The sequence below is a fragment of the Erinaceus europaeus genome, chromosome 8 (assembly GCF_950295315.1).
Source record: "Erinaceus europaeus chromosome 8, mEriEur2.1, whole genome shotgun sequence".
Classification (NCBI taxonomy): domain Eukaryota; kingdom Metazoa; phylum Chordata; class Mammalia; order Eulipotyphla; family Erinaceidae; genus Erinaceus; species Erinaceus europaeus.
Window position 1 is genome coordinate 103,358,756 of NC_080169.1, and position 16,846 is coordinate 103,375,601.

At 48.1% G+C, this 16,846-nt stretch overlaps 1 protein-coding gene and 1 non-coding gene across 2 annotated transcripts in view; both read right to left on the reverse strand.

Annotated features, from left to right (window-relative positions):
* Positions 1-15,911, reverse strand: part of LOC132539727 (plexin-A4-like) — a 41,781-nt gene extending 25,870 nt beyond the window's left edge. Inside the window, exons 1-6 of the mRNA XM_060195665.1 lie at positions 15,882-15,911; positions 14,774-14,933; positions 6,142-6,245; positions 3,734-3,833; positions 2,053-2,243; positions 1,000-1,169 (exon numbers count right to left, since the gene is read on the reverse strand). Coding sequence (XP_060051648.1) covers positions 1,000-1,169; positions 2,053-2,243; positions 3,734-3,833; positions 6,142-6,245; positions 14,774-14,933; positions 15,882-15,911 — 755 coding nt within the window. The remainder of the gene's footprint in view (positions 1-999; positions 1,170-2,052; positions 2,244-3,733; positions 3,834-6,141; positions 6,246-14,773; positions 14,934-15,881) is intronic.
* On the reverse strand, positions 845-917 carry TRNAK-CUU (transfer RNA lysine (anticodon CUU)). Its single transcript has one exon. It is a non-coding gene; the product is annotated as a tRNA-Lys (tRNA).
* Positions 15,912-16,846: the final 935 nt, after the last annotated feature.

Consider the following 16,846-nt stretch of genomic DNA (forward strand, 5'->3'; position numbering starts at 1 on the left):
ACCAGAAGTGCCACTATCTGTCTACCCTCCCCCCCACACACACACATAAACTCTTATGCATGTCCATCCATTGGTCAGTTAATTTTTGCTCAGTGACAGGCAGACATGTCTCAAAGCTCTGAAGAAGAACCATCACCAGGTTCTGCCCTCTGCAGCCAGGCCCACTGCCTAAATGCATTTTCTATCTTTGTATTTTTCTTTCTAGTCTGACCACAACCAGTGTTTGTCAGCCCACTGCTGGGAGGCTGTGCCTGACCATTTCAGGGGCTGGCTGGCACAATGTTAGGCACATGGTAGTACCCGGATGTGTGCATCAGCTGACAGTGGCATCTGGCATGTGATCACTTATTCATGTCTCTGGTTTCAAGCTTGCTTGTCAAATTATGGAGAGGTGAGATGGCTGGGAGGACTTGACAAAGTGAAGTGAGCCTACAAGAGGAGTCTAGGTGTGCCCAAGTGAGCTACATCCAGATGATGAAGGTGGTCAGATGTTGCTGAGGACTTATTCTGATGCAGTCTCTGCCCCCAGGTTTTTCTATGCCCCGCTAAATCCTAGAGTGCCCCCTTTCAACCAATCCTGGCCCTACACATCACCCCTGGTTGTCGCCCAATAAAAAGCCCCCTCACCCCTCCCCTCTCTCTCTCTGGGCTCTCGGCTCTCCCTCTCTGAGGTCTCGCTCCCTGCTCTCCCCCCGTGGTCGGCCATTGCTGGCTGGCTCCACGTGGTCTGAACCAAACCTCCCCCCCCCATCCTATAATCAAGATCTGTGTACCCCTTTGCTCTGGACGTCCGCTCTCTTCTCCGCGGTGCAGCCCGACACCAGACCACCTCAACAACATCTGGCGCCCAACGTGGGGCACGAACCCACGACCCTGAGATTAAGAGTCTCATGCTCTACCGACTGAGCTAGCCGGGCGTGGTGTGGGTACGGAACAACAGTCAGGGCCCCTGGGGAGCAGAGGTGGCCCTTCCTAGTGTGTCCCCTGTCCCCCACTCACCAGTTGCTCTTCCAGGTGTGACGCACATGCGGGTCATGGATGCCGTGTTTGTCAGCCTGCTCATCCAGGAAGTCAAACATGTACTTGATGGCTAGGGGCAGGGCGGAGCCTCGGTGCGCCGTGCTGAAGATGGTTTCAAACAGGTCATCCACGAACTTCTGCAGCGTGCCCTGGTGATGCGGGGTGAGTTCAGACATAGTCCCTCAGACACTTAAGAGTGGGTTTAGAGTCTGCCAGGCTCACTAAGCAGCAGAAGGGGAAGTGGGGGGAGAGCAGGGCTTGGCCAGCCGGTTGGGGTGATCTCAGGTAATGCATATATTCAACCTTTCCCTCCCTTCTTGCCTGCCTCTCTCAGAGTGACATCTCCTCTGTATGTGGCAAAGAGATCTCATACTGATGACTGGCCCCACGTGAGCCTTCCTCTGCCAACTGCACACACTGCAGTTTCACACCCTTTGGCGGTGTTATTTTAGCACTTTTTCCCAAATGCTAATGAACAACTCAGCTTGCTGGGTCCGAGCAGACAAACACAATCTGCTGGATGTGCTGGGACATTAGTCACACTGCTAATGAATGATTACTGGTGCAGCTCTGCAGGGAGCCAAAACAGGGAGCCAGGGAGGCAGCCTGGGGAGGCCAAGGCACTGCAGACACATGAGCTGCCCACAAATAGAACCAGTCAGCACCCCAGAAGTCATGGAGGAAGACCCAGTCTCCATCAGAAGGCATGGTGTATGACACCCGAGGGGAGGAAGCCATCTCTCATTAGGCCCTGCATCAGAACATGACCCGACAGACCTGCTGCTCTCTTTATATTTAAGAAAGAGAACAGAGGACAAAGGGGGACAAAACTTCAGACTGTATACCGACGACGTTTGCCTTGGAGACTGGGGTTGCGAAAGAGTCTGAGTGTGGGGACTGATTTGCAGTGTCTGTCATCTGTGGTTAATAGAAAGCACAACCACACACGTTAGGAGTTCTTCCTGCCCAGGCATCTCAGAGGGTTAGGGAAGCCCCTTTCCACCTGTGCCCCGCATCACACCCAATAAATACCTTCGTGGCGAGGAGTCTGGTCAGGTAGATTTCGGACACCATCTTGCTCCCCCGATCACCCTCTTTCTGGTCCCCATGCTCATGATTCTTCACCAGGTGCCACAGCTTCACCCCACTCTCCAGGTCAGGGGTGATCATGGGTGTGCGTGAGCGGAGGCTGTCAGGGCTGCCCGTGTACCGGATCATGTTCTCTGCCGATGTAACGAGCCACATGTGTGGCATGACAACGCCACATACCGCACATGCCCCGCAGCCCAGCCCAGGCAGCCTGCCATCAGATCCTTCCCATCTATGCCTCATGCTGTCATCCTGCCTTGGTTGAGTCCAGTGCTGTTCCTAGTCCTTCCAGGAATCTCCATGACTATTCTATCTCCCCTTCCTTCCCCTTCCTGCCTCTTTCCAAGCCTTCACTTTTCATTTTTTTTGTTTATTTATTTATTTTCACCAGGGTTATCACTGGGACTCCATGTTAGCACTATGAATCTGCTGCTCCTTGTGGCGATTCCCAATACCCCCTCCCTGTCTTTTTATTTTCCTATTTTATTTGACTGAACAAAGAAAAACTGAGGGGGGGGGAGAGAGAGTGAGAGAGAGAGAGATGGGTTCAAGCCCCCCCCCCCCAGTCACTACCTGCAGGGGGAAGCTTCATGAGAGGTGTACTAGTATTTTAGGGGGGGTCTCTTCCTCTTCTTCTTTACCTCCTACTTCTCTCTCAAGTTCTCTTCATTTACTTCCAAAATAAATAAATCAATATGTGAAATAGTTTAACTAAAGAGAGGGAGGGAGAGAGTAAGATAGACACCTGTAGACTTGCTATACCACTCATGAAGCAGAACGAGTCCCTGGCATAGTCATTTCACTGTTTCCGATAGCTGTCTGGAAGTCTTTTCAGTCACTGCCATGTCTATAGGAAGACTGTGAGTGGGCAAAATAGCTCACTTGGACAGTGTCCTACAGGTGTCCCTCTTCCTTTCTATTTCCTTCTTCCCTTTCAGTCTCTGTCTAATCCAAGAAAGGAAAGAAGAAAGAATGAGTGTGTGTGTGTGTGAGAGAGAGAGAGAGAGCAGAATAGAGGAAGGAAGGAATGCAAGAAGGAAGGAAGGAAAGAAGGAAGGAAGGGAAAAGCAATAAAAGGAAAAAGAAAAAAGGGAAGTAAAAAAAGGCTGCTGAGAGTAGTGGGTTCAGTGTGAAGACACTGGACCCCAGAAAGAACCCTGGCAGAAACTGAAAGGAATGAAAAAAAAAGAAAGAAAGTGAAAATAAATAATAAAAAATAACTTAATAAGCTAGGGACTGGCCCCTCCCCTCATGCACTTCAAATCGGTGTGACCTTTATATGTTGTTTAGCATCTGAGTTATAATTTGCTAATTTGCATAATAAGGGGAAATAATAATTATTGAATTCATAAGATGGCTGTGAGAATTATGGGGAATAATGGCTCTGACAAGTCTGTCTTCCAGCCTGTGAGGTGCCCCTGAAGGTTAGATTTTCTCCTTGTTCTCAGGACCAAAGTCCTGCTCCTGAACCAGAGGTCTTCTCCCCTGAACTTCTCTCCTCTCTGATGGCAGGTAACCCTACACACATATCCTCCCCTTCCAGGGGGTCTGCTGTCTGCCAGCCATGCTCCCATAATAGCATTACTGTTCCCACTTCCCCTCCCGGGCCATCCCATGCACTCACCATATTTACTGGCTGAGGTCCTGGACACTGTGGAATTGTTCACTACATTGTAGGCTGTCACTTGCTTCGACACCAAAGCCACCACAGAACCATCCGGCACCTGCAGGAAAAGGTACAGAAACTCTGCCACTCGAGAACACGGACAAGTCACGATGAGGCTGACTCATGGGGGGCAATCAATAATATGTCACCTCACAGCGATGAGAATAGCACACCTGGTAGAGCACTCACACTACTGAGAGTGAGAACACAGGTTCAAGACCCCGGCCCCTAGCTTTGGGGGGGGCACGGGGGAAGAAGCTTCATAAGCATTTGAGTAGTGCTGCAGATGTCTCTCTTTCTTGCTCTTTCCTCTGTCTCTATCAAAAGAAAGATAAGGGAAAAATGGCCACTGGGAACAGTACATTTGTCATGCAGGCATAAAGCCCCAGTGGAAAAAAAATATACAGAGAGAAAATTATTTTTATTTTATGTGAAATAATAAATTACCTGCTGGTAATAAAAAAAAGTAGAGAGAAAGTTGGAGAGATAGCCTAATGGTTATGCAAAAAGACTTTCATGCCTGAAGACTTGAGGTTTTAGGTTCAATCCCCAGCTGAGCAGTGCTCGGGTCTCTCTTTCTTTCCCTATCTTTCTCTCTGAACTTCCTTTCAGCAAAATAAAAAGATATTAATATATATGTCTAGAATTAGAAAATAATAGTGGCCTATATTAGGGCCGGGTGATGACACAGCCAGCAGAGAGTACATATTATCATACTCAAGGACCCAGGCTCAAGCTCCAAGACTACCTGAAAGAGGAAAGCTTCATAAACAGTGGAGAGTACTTAAGGTGTCTCTGTTCTCTCTTTCTCTCTCTCTATGTCTGTCTTTCTCTGTCTCTGTCTCTCTCTCTCTCTCTCACTCTGTGTGTGTGTGTCTGTCACCTCAATCAAAGAAGAATAGCAAAAAGAAGGAAGGAAAGAAGAAAGGAAGGAAAGAAGGAAGGAAGGAAGGAAGGGAGAGAGGGAGGGAGGGAGGCAAAAGGAAACAGTGGTCATCAGGACTGATGGTGTGAGGCAATCCTCAGCAATAACACTGGTGGGGGGAAAAACTATATCAAAACGATTAGGCACAACAAGTGCTGTGTAGAAGGTGTGGGATTAACAGTCACCCCTGAACACTGTGGGTGGAAATTTACATAGGTCTAGCCCCTATGGAAAATAGTATAAAGGTGTTCAAAATACTAAAAGTGGATCTAACATACAATCCTGCAATTCCACTCCAAAGTATCTGCAAAATACAAAAAGCTGTGAAGTCGAAAAGACAGATGCACACCTGTGTTCACTGGGATGCTACTGATAATAACCATGATAATGAAAACAACCAAGTGCCCAAGGACACGTGAGTGGATAAGGAAGTCCTGTTGTATACACACGCCATAAAACACGACTACTGCTCTGCTGTCAGGAAATATGCACCTGCTTCCTGCCACAGCAGAACTGTGCTAAGAGAATTAAGTCAGAAAGAGAAAGACAAAGGTCAGATGATCTAACTATAAAGAACCAGAGCAAGGTAACTGACAAAGTCAAGCACAGCCAAACCCTTAGACTCTGGTGGAAGAACCAAGGCCACCAAACGGGGATTAAGGACTGGAGGGGTATGGGCACTTTGGTGGTGGGTATGGTGTGGTAACTTCTACTGCCAACAACTATGAAATATGTGCAGTCTGATAAACCAGAAGCTTCTTATTTAAAATGAAAAGGATGATTGTGCCTTCACTGAGAACCAGGAGAATTGGAAGGCTGTTGACTCTCCTACAGATTAAGATAGATCCAAACATGGAATACTATTCTCATGTCACTCACTCTTGGAAGGCCTCTGACAAGTGGTCCTTACTAGTACCTTCTAGCCTGATGGTTCCCTGGACACCACCCAGTCTTTTTTTTTTTCTAATTTTTTTATCATCTTTATTTATTAGACAGAGATGGCCAGAAATCTAGAGGGAAGGGAGTGATAGAGAGGAAGAGAGACAGAGAGACATATGCAGCCCTGCTTCATCACTCACAAATCTTTTCCCCTGCAGGTGGGGAAAGGAGGCTCGAACCTGGGTCTTGCACACTGTAACATGTGTGCTCAACCAGGTGCACCACCACCTGGCCCTGACAGCACCCAGTCTTAAGAGTCTTTTCTTGGGATCTCTGACCACAGTTCCTGGGAACTCTGCCTACAGGAAGCCCAGTCATCAGCATCCTTTCTCCAAACAGGGCAGGCTTTCCTGGCAGGGGGACATCAGTTTTCCCTGGGGCACTAAGAGACCATGATGTGTCCAGCCTCCCCGGAGTGGAGACTCTCTTATTCAGGACTCAGATGTCCAGGGAAGCTAGCTGCCCTCTCAGAAGCCCCTCCCCTCTTCCACGTGAGCCTCACCTGGTAATGAGCCAAGGTGTTGAGTCTCTTCCAGTCATTCTCAATCTTGGTGGTGATGTCTTCATCCTGCAGTATCATCCTGGCCCCACTTCCTTGTCGCCACTCTGTGGAGAGATCAGTGGAGCTCAGAGGGTTTCCTGAGACCCATTTCTTGGGGATCCTGAGCCCCATTGTATGGACTTCTGCACATATCATCTGTAAGGTACATCCAGAAACAGATGAGTGACAGCAGATGCTCCGGGAGGAGGAGAGAAAGTGGGGAGTGAGAGAAAGAAAAAGGCAGGAGCTCTCTGTGCAGAGGGTCCTGATTCCATGTCTCATTCCTACAAACTATGGGACCTGCCCTTCGCTGCCCCCTGTTCTCTATGAGCAACCATACCCGCAAGAAGCAGATGCTTAGTTAGTGGTGGCTGAATGAATGACTGGGGGGCAGGTGAGGTCATCTCAGCTACACACATACCCATATGCTTGACTGAAAGATCTCGAAGCCAACAAGAAAGAGACTGCAGCAGGCTCAGTCTCTTGGCATCCTGTTCCTGTTCCAGGAACCCCAGAACTGGCAAGTGGGCCACCCCTGGCAGAAAGGCTTGGGGGAAAGTGCCTGCAGAGACCACCATCCAAACTCAGCTTCCAGTCTCAGACCTGCCCTGTCCTCTCAAATTACATATGGACAATCACCTTTTGACTACCTGTCTAATACCTGGTTGCCAGGTCCTTCAGGTATATACTTACAGCCCTACTTCTCCCGGGCGTGTTCCTACAACACTCAAGCTGGAAAATGGCTTCCACATGGGGACAGAGGCTGCTGCTTCTCATGAGCTGCCCCCCTCCCCACGTCAACCCTGCCTCACATGGTGTGAAGCACGTGCAGGAGAAGTGCACATTCCAACCTCCATATGTATGTGTGTGGAGGTCACAGGAAGCATGCATAGCAGCTCTGGTGCAGGAACATGGATACATGCACAGGTCTGCACCCCCATACCAGAAGAAGAAGAGAAAAAAAAGACTGGCCTTTAAACTTTAAATGTTATGGGGGTTGGGTGGTGGCACACCTAGTTAAGAGCACATAGTACAAGCACAAGGATCTTTGCAAGGACCCAGGTTCAAGCCCCTGGCTCCCTACCTGCAGGGGGAATGCTTCACAAGCTGTAAACCAAGTCTGAAGGTGTCTAATTTCTTTCTCCCTCTCTGTGTCCTCCTCCCCTCTCAATTTCTCTGTATTACTGAACAAGAAAGAAAAAAACAGCTGCCAGGAGTGGTGGATATTGTAGTGCCAGCACTGAGCCCCAGTGACTAGAGGCAAATTTATAATAATAGTAATAATGATAATAAATATGCTACAATTTAAAGGTTATGTATGTTGCAGCCAGGCAGCCAGGTCCAGCCCTGAACTCCACAGACTCGTGACAACCCTGAGCCTTTGCAAGCAGTTTTGTGCTGGGGCAGCTGCCTGACAGGCCGGGCCTGACCTCGCTGTAGATTTTTCCCCCTGGCCCACAGAAACAATTTCCTCTCCCATCAGGGATGAATTGTGATTACACCACTTGCCGCATTTCTGGCACAGAGAACACAAATTCCTTCCTGTTTTGTGAGCTTGTCTGTAGCTCGAATAAAAGAAAAAAAAATTACAGATCCTACTGGCCTTTGGAGAAGTTGAGATGCCTCTAGGGTCCAAATGCCTTTTTCGAAATTAATGAAGTGAATTAGGGTGACAGACCCCGACATCAGCACCAGGGTCACTGATTATAGTGCTAAATGAGGTCATCGGAGTACAGCGATGTGGAAGACAGACCCTGCCTTTTGGGGGACCAGTAGTGGTGGGCTGGTGTGCCCAGCTGCAGCCACACTGTAATTCTGGTAGCAGCCGCCTCCTCTCCACCTCAACCTTCGATTTCTCTGACTCTCAGGTGTCCAGTGGCAGATCCCCTTGGCCCCCAAGGGGGATCTGCCCTTTTACATAGTCACTTGTGCAGATCGGGCCTTCATGCCTGCTTCCTGGCGGAGCTTTTTAGACAAGGATGATATAAACTGGAGGTGGACTGGGGTGGGGAGAGCACTTAGCTCTAGCTTTGCTTTTAGACCATTTCAGACTGTTATTCTTTTTTTCTTTTAAGTGATTTAATATTGATTTACAAAATTACATATTGTGGTCCAGGAGGTGGCACAGGTGATAAAGCTTTGGACTCTCAAGCATGAGGTCCCAAGTTTGATCCCCAGCAGCATATGTGCCAGAGTGATGTCTGGTTCTTTCTCTCTCCTTCTATATTTCTCATAAATATATAAAATCTTTAAAAAAAATTCCATGTGAACAGGGTTATAAATTCACTCCATTCTCACCACTAGGGTCTGAATCTTCAGTCTCCCCACTAAGCCACCACAGTTCCCTCGAAGTTGTAGACATGGACCAACGATCATCTCTACAACTATCTGTCTACATTTATACATAGTTGCCTTTTTTTTTTTTCTTATCCAATCCTCTCCTCCAAGCTACTCATGACAACATCACCACCTCCATATGTCCCTCTCCTTTTCCTTCTTTCTCTCTGGGTGCTGATGGAGCTGGAGTTCAGAGCCCTCTTATCTTCATGCTATCACTTCTCCCTCACTGGGCATATGGATCAAGGTTGTTTGGGGGGAGCAGAAGGTAGGAGTTCTGACTTCTGTAAGCCTGTTATTTTTGTGATCTTTTATGCAAGAAAAACAGTGTTACATGTGGGGCCTGGGTGATGGTGCAATTGGCTGAGCTCACATGTTACATGAACAAAGACTGGCCTTCAAGCCCTGGGCCCCACCTGCAGGGGGGAGCTTCGCAAGCAGTGAAACAGTACTGGAGGTATTTCTCTTTCTCTCTCTCTCCCTACCACCCTCAAATTCTCTCTGTTTTATCAGATAAAAGAAAAAGTAAAAAAAGAATAACACAATCCCTAAGAAAGAATAGAAGATTCACAAAACAGGCACTGAGCCCCAGTGATAACCCTGGTGGCAATAAAAAGGAAGGAAGGAAGGAAGGAAGGAAGGAAGGAAGGAAGGAAGGAAGGAAGGAAAGAAGGAAGGAAGGAATGGAAAAAGTGTTACATGCTCTGTTCCCCTGAAAGATCCAGAAAGGTAAATGGGCCAATTCTCTATTCTCTTCCCCAACGTCCTGGTGATAAAAGCTTAGCATGATGGAGGCTAGTAGGGGCAGCCCCTGACCTTCAGGACTACAGGGAAGTGGTCAGGCTTCCCCGCCCCAGCCCTTCCAGCCAGGGAGGCAAAGAAGGCTCAGCTCTGTGCTCCTGACAAGGTCTGATATCCCTGCTCTTCCCCTTTGGGCTCTTTCTGTGTAGCTATAGAGCTAACTGCACCCCCATGTCCTGTGGCCCACTGTCCTGCCTTCTGTGGATCTGCCTGTTAGGCCAGCCATAGCTTCTCCTGTCTCCACACTCAGCAACTTGGTTTATGGCAGAGGCTAGAATTCAGAAGCTAGTCTTGAGCATGGAACACAAAGGAGCTAATATCCCTCTGGCATATGCTGGGACATGGAGGAGTTAACAAGGCAGGTGCTGGGTGCTGGACCAAGCAAGGTGACCCTGACATCTGCATGCAGTGCCCCAAGTGGACATCCAGCTCAGACCTCTGCTGCAGCCTCATTCCCTGCTCCAGGCTCAGAGCACAAAGGACAGACACATTCCCAGCCTGATCTGTTACATGTCCACCTTCCAGGGAAAGAGAAAGGTTAAAGGAGAAAAAAAATTAAAAAGATGGAAAAAACTCCATTATCTTTATCTGCCTTTCACATCGGGTGCAGCATAAAATGCAAACTGGAGACAGTTGCTGTGAACTCTTTATATTTCACTTGGGAGATAGTGTATCCTTTATTGCATAGAGGAATTGCTTATTTGAAACACACACACACACACACACACACACACACACACACACACACGGGTTTTTTTTTTTTCAGTACAACTTGAACTGGCAAGAGGGAGAAGATAGCTGAGTTCTTTCTAGCTACTGAGCATTTAAGTCCTATCTCAGACTCTCTGGAGGTGAAGGTCTACCTAGGAGACCACTTCATAGTAGGAAGGACCTGTTTGCTCTCTTCATTGCTCTGCTGTGTGACCAGGGTTCTGGTGCTATGCCTCTCTGGGCTGCAGAGTCTCTCCCTGTGGTAGATCAGAAGCAAGCTGATATTTTCCTCTGGGAAGTGAAGGGAGGGAGGTTATGAGTCCAAAGTGGCTCAGGAAGAAAAGTGGAAAAGTGGGCTGACTTTGGCAACACTGTGAAGTCTAAGAAACTCTTCCTGAAGCTAGAAATGAACCTACCCTATGACCCTGCAATTCCTCTCCTGGGGATATATCTTAAGGAAGCAAACACCAAGATCCATCCAAAAATATCTGTGTACACCTATGTTCGTAGTAGCACGATTTGTAATAGCCAAAACCTGGAAGCAACTGAGGTGTCCAATAACAGATGAGTGGCTAAGAAAATTATTGTATATATACATAATGGAATACTACTCAATGAGTAAAAAGGATGAATTCACTATCTTCACCTCATCTTGGACGGAGCTTGAAAGAATCATGTTAAGTGAGTTAAGTCAGAAGAAGAAGGTTGAATATGGGATGATCACACTCACAGACAGAAATTGAGGAATCGGAACGGAAGGAGGAAATACAAAGCAGAAGTTGGACTGGGTTTGGTGTATTGCACCAAAGTCAAGGACTCTGAGTGTGTGTATATGTGGGGGGGGGGTGTTCAGGTCTTGGTGCATGAAGGTCGAGGAGGACCTAGGTGGGGGGTGAGAGTGTTTTGCAGAAAACTGAAAAATGTTACACATGTACCAACAACTGTATTTACTGTTGACTATAAACCATTAATCTCCCCAATTAAAAACATACACACACACACACACACACACACACACACTCAAAAATCTCTTCCTGGCCAGAGCTGCCCTGATGTTAGTACTTCATATATATTTGCTGTGAGTTTACTGATCTTGGAGGGGATCAGTTATGCTCTATTCCTGTGGGTGAGCTGGGGGGTGGAAAGAGACATAACTTTGGCAAAGAGACTCACCTATTGCAGTGGGCGGGGCCCTTGGCACTGGGCTTTGAGAGCTCACAGACACTCATCTGGCCCAAAAATACTCCCCTCCCCCACCCACATGACTTCACTCCTTTTCTGGATAATCATTCAGTGAGCAGGTGGGACCCATGTCATTCCCTCTGGCTTCTGGGATGGTTAGTTGTATGTGTCAGCTTGCCCAGGGCATGATATTCAGTATTTAGGCAAACATTATGCTGATATTTCCTGAGGGAATTTCAGAGGAGAATTATATTCACCTGTTGGAAAAGTCATGAAGTATTTTCCTATGACAAAGTGCATCATGGTTTTCTGACAATCCAATACTGATGAGGGTGGACCCATGGAGATACATAGTTCACCTGGTTAGCGCAGAGGACTGCCCTACACATGACCCAGGTTGAAACCCAGCTACCACTATACTGCAGGAAGCCTAGGCGCTGTGCTATCTTTCCCTCTCACCTTCTGTCTCTCTGTTTCTGTCTTTTTCTTTCTACCTGAAAATAAAAGTTAACAGGGGCTAGGAGGTGGTACATTTGGTCAAGTTCTTTAATGTGTGGGAAAGCATTGTGATGGGGTAGAGGAGAAAGTTCGGTGAACTTCAGTACCCGGAGTAGTGAATCATTTCTCTCTGGGAGAGTAAGCATGCAGAGTGGAGATCCCCTACCTGAGGATGCATGGCACCGAAGAATATTGCACATATATTTCCTCAGTCCACCAACGGGAGAATGTGTTCACGCAAACACCGGGCCCCTTTTCCACTGAGGAAGGGACAGAACCCAGTGCCAATTCTGAGTCTCAGCACCTTTGGTGGCTATGTGGTCACCTGCTGTCCCCCTTCTGGAAAGCCAGAAGAGCACAATCCTACACACCTGTGCACTTAAAACACAGGAGTGTTTTCTTTTTATTTTTTTGAAAATTATTTTATATTTATTTTCCCTTTTGTTGCCCTTGTTGTTTATCATTTTTGTTATTATTGATGTTGTTGTTGTTGTTGGATAGGACAGAGAGAAATGGAGAGAGGAGGGGAAGACAGAGAGGGGGGAGAGAAAGACAGACCCCTGCAGACCTGCTTCACCAGCTGTGAAGCAACTCCCCTGTAGGTGGGGAGCCGGAGATTCGAACTGGGATCCTTATGCCGGTCCTTGTCCTTTGCGCCACCTGCGCTTACCGCCTAGCACCCACAGGAGTGCTTTCTAAACTCACCTTCCAGTGTGGAAGCTCTCTGGGCAGACTCTTCCCTGGCTCTTCTATGGCAACTACCCTTCTACTCACTGTGCACACAGGGACCCCGAGAGGCCAAGGTGGACCCCACTATGACTCCTTTGGAATGCTGCCCGCTACCTGATTACCCTAGTAAACTGTCTCTGCTCAGATAACCCCTTCTGGAGCACTGCAACTACCTGGAGGATAGGGAGCATGTGGTGGTGGGGGGGGGGGTCTTCCTTCCCAGTAACCATCTTTTCTCCCACTGTCTCTGAGAAAGACCTTCATGTCACCAATGTAGGATGCTTGTGACAGCAGAATCACTGAGGTGCAGGCTCAAATGTCCACTTGAACAGCAGGGACCAATGACCGGGGGCACATATGGACACACTCATTCATACTCTACCAAGACTCAAGTATTCTCAGTACCCACACCTTACTTCAAGTGATTTTCACATTTTTTTCCTCCTTAGGCCCAAATCAGCACATGCAGGGATACCCCCAAAGTGAAGGAATGCACTAGTTCATCTACACTCTCTCTGGTCATTTAGTTGCAGGCATGGGGTCAAACACATCTCACCACTCTCCAGCCAAGAGGAGATGGGGTCAAGAAAGCCCTGAGAGTGAGGTGAGCAGCTGATCTGTCTGGTTCCCAGTCTTTCGGCATCAGAATGGGGGAAGGTGAGGAGGCCAGGAAATGAGAGGAGAGGAAAATTCCCTGTGGATTTTAGAAAATAGCATAGATGCCCATATGCCTTTGGTGGCTTAGCTAAAACCAGCTTAGAGACCAGATGGAAGGATTAGGGGGCATCTGGAGGTCCTCCCACCCCGATGTTGCCATGAACCTTCAGACACATTAACACCTTTCTTTCCATGCCCAGGATCAACAAACAGACACATTCAGTTTCCTTCAGTACGAGGCTAATGATCAGCAACAAAGCAATAAATGTAGCCAGTATGTGCTATGGGCCCAGCTGAAGGAGTAATACGGGCCACTCGAAAGGCTTCCACATGCATCATCTCATCTTATTCTTAGGATGAGACACGTGTTACTGTCATTTCCACTTCACAGGCAAAGAAACAAAAGCATGGAAAGGTCAAGCAACTAGACTAATGTCACACAGCTAAGACTTGATGACACCAGGACTCAAACGCAGGCATGTGCTATTGATCTAGATGGAATACCCAACTGCCTCACTTCACCAAGAATGGAGTCCCCAGTTGAATTCCCTATGGTGGTATCTTATGAAACACTGCAGCAAAGCATAACTAGGTCTAAGGACCCCATGCTCTGGGTAGCCTGCCCTTGTTTATGTAAGGCTACTCGATCTATTTGTGGAACAGCCACATAAGATGTCACCCTGCTCCCCAGGAAGATGTCATATCTCATTTCTCTCTCTTCTTTTTCTCTGTCCTCCATCACTGACCCAGATCCCTCAGGCCTTAGGCAGTCAGCAGAAATTACAGGCACCCAACAAAGGACAAGGGAAGAGCCTGAGGGGAAAGCAGTGGCAAGACCACAGACCGCACAGGCTCAGGCTCCAGACCCCCATCCTACACACAGGCACCTCTGCTCCTACCCTAGGTGACTGAAAGACCCCAGAGCAGTGTGACTGCTTCCTATGCCACTTCCTATGAAGACACCTCCAGTGTGTCCCTAAGGGTTATGCATGTGTTTCCCTAGTGTCTTCGGGAAGTATTAAGGTACATCTGAGTTCCTGGGTGACATGAAGGTCCCTTCCTCTGGATTCCTTGGGGCCATAAAAGTGCTACCCGAGACTACTGGGTGGAGGGTACTGTGAAAGGGCCCCTTGGGTTGCTGGGTGCCTAACATGCTTGCACCCTTACAGTTGGTAGCTGTGAAAACAGCCCCCAAGATGGAGAACAGACCGCAGCAATGGATCACAAGGGGAAGGTACCAAGGTGACAGCAAAGTCATATGGGAGACTGACCCATGGAAGCAGTGAAAGGTTCCTACTCAGCCTCACCTGAACCAAATCACTGAGTCACAAGTGATTTGGACTGCTCATGTGAATGGAACGACTCACAAAGAAATGGAAAGAAGGGGTGAGAGAGGGTAAGGAAAAACCCATACCAACATGGGGAAGGGAGGTCTCCAGATTATCAGTTCTACCCACCTCCTCACATTCATTTAACAAATCTCTGCTCACTCCACTAACAGAGTCTGAATGCAGAAGTTCATTTTTTGTGCTGTAAAGGAGAACCAGGATGGTTTCTTGAGAGGGCCTGAGACCCTTTAGTGACCAACTTTCTCCACTATGTCTTTCTGATGCCCTGTGAGGGTAGGAGGAGCTTTGACCAGTCTTGGGATAACTCCTTGGCAGGGCAGCCTACTTACCCAGGTCCATATCTGCAGCTTTGGGCCGATGGGAACAGGGAACGTTCTTGAAGATGGCATCTAGAATCTTCTCCTTAACCTGAGTAATTGTGTCACAGTTGAGGATCTTCACTGGGATCTCGGAGCTGTTGGCATTGTCTGGGTTGACACAACTCAGGACCTAGGAGAGGGGAGAAGAGGTGCATGGGGAAGGGTGGCACCAAGCCACCCAGGATGCCCAGCTCCATCCCTGTCCTGTCCTGTCTTTGAACTGCAAAGGGTGAGGTCACCCCATCCCAACAGTGCCCTCACTTAGTCCTTTGCCCTTATGCTCAGGCAAGCAGCAGGAAGATCCCATGACCCTGTGACTTCACTGCCCTTGAAGGAACAGGAGTAGCAATGAATTACCTGCACAAGAAACTTTATGAAAATCCTGATTTTTCCAAGGGAATAATGTCCCAGCAGTAGGAGGCAGTGAGGAAGGACTTTGTGTGAGAGAGGACACTAATGCATGCAGACTTGGGCTCCTGTCCTCTCATGAATGTGCACACAGGTACATGCTTGCGCTCTGTCACACCCATTCACATACATGCACATACTCCCACACAGATGTGCATTTAACACACTCATGCACTCAAGGGACCTTTTCACTCTGAAACCTTTACCCCATCATGCATGTGAACCAGTCTCTCTCCCACACACCCACTCTAATGGGAGCCTGGCTTCAGTCTCAAAAGGTTTCATGAGCTTCCATTGTGTGTGTGTGTGTGTGTGTGTGTGTGTGTGTGTGTGTATGTGTGTGTGTGTGTGTGTGTGTGAAGGACTGGGGCTTATCAGAGGCTAGAGATTCTATAAAGAGCCTTTTTTTTCCCCTTTAAAAATAAAACAGTGGTCTTTAAAAATTGCAGGTTCAGATTATCTTCAATCCCTTCTGGCTTGGAACCTGAAACCCCAGGTTAGAAGAAGGGGCCAGCACTTGGCTTCAAGTTTCGGGTTCTCTTTTTGGAACAACTTAGAAAAGTTCAGGCTCTGCTTAAGGCACCAAACTCTATGATCTCCTTGGGAAAATAAGTTCTGGATCATTTCCAAAGGCTTTCCCACACTGGCTGTTCTCAGAGCAGACTCCTACTTGGAGGAGAATACAGCTCAGGTGGATCATGGTGGCAGAGGGTGGGGGGCACACAGATGCTCCCAGATGGACAAGCCATTCTGGGCTACCCCACTCCCTCTGGCTCAGCCCTCTGAACCCTCAGTTTTTGCTATGAACTTTCACCGGCAGCCCCAACCATTTTCCAGTTGCATGTCTGGTCTGCAGACTCAGACAGCAACCTCCCTCTGGTCCCTACCCCTCCTTCCTGTTCCATGTGGTGGCAATCAGGCCGCAAACCCCTGCACACCTGCCTTTGATTAGTGGCCAGACTGCCAGGAGCTCTGAGACCAGCATACCCATTCCATTAAGATTTCACAAAGAACCAAAAAAAAAAAAAAAAAAAAGGAAGGAAGGAAGGAAAGAAGGAAGAAAGGAAGGAAGAAAGAAAGAAAAAAAAAACCCTCTCTGCTCTATAAAACCCAACACTTAGCCACAAAATATCTCAAACTTTAAATGAAGATGAGAGGAACTCTGGACTTTGTGTCCCTTCTGAGAGTCACCCCCTTCTTTCTGGAGCCTTCCAGAACCTTCCTTGTGCCCACTGTGGCCAAGTACTGCCTGATGCTTTGTACTGCTCTGTTCATTCCTGCAGCCCTGGCCTCTGGGTCCACAGGGAGAGGAGCTGGGGTCTTGGTGGCTCAGTCTCACTCAGACAACAATACAGTACAGCTTTTTTTTTTTTTTTTTGAAGGTGGGGGGAGTTTCCTCTCCTGTGACAGTGTGAGGCTGAGGCTACAAGCTGAGTACACTCTCATGGAATTTCTGTTTGTCCTCAGAAGACTCCCTGTTTCATGTGGGATAGTTCAGGGCACCCAGTAAAAAAGGCATTGGCCTAACTGAGGGGCAGGGTCCCCTGATCTCTGACTTGCCTTCAGTTCCACCTAGAAGCTCCCCACCTGCATACCTGGCTTTCTAATGTGTGCATAAAATATATGGTGGCTTTT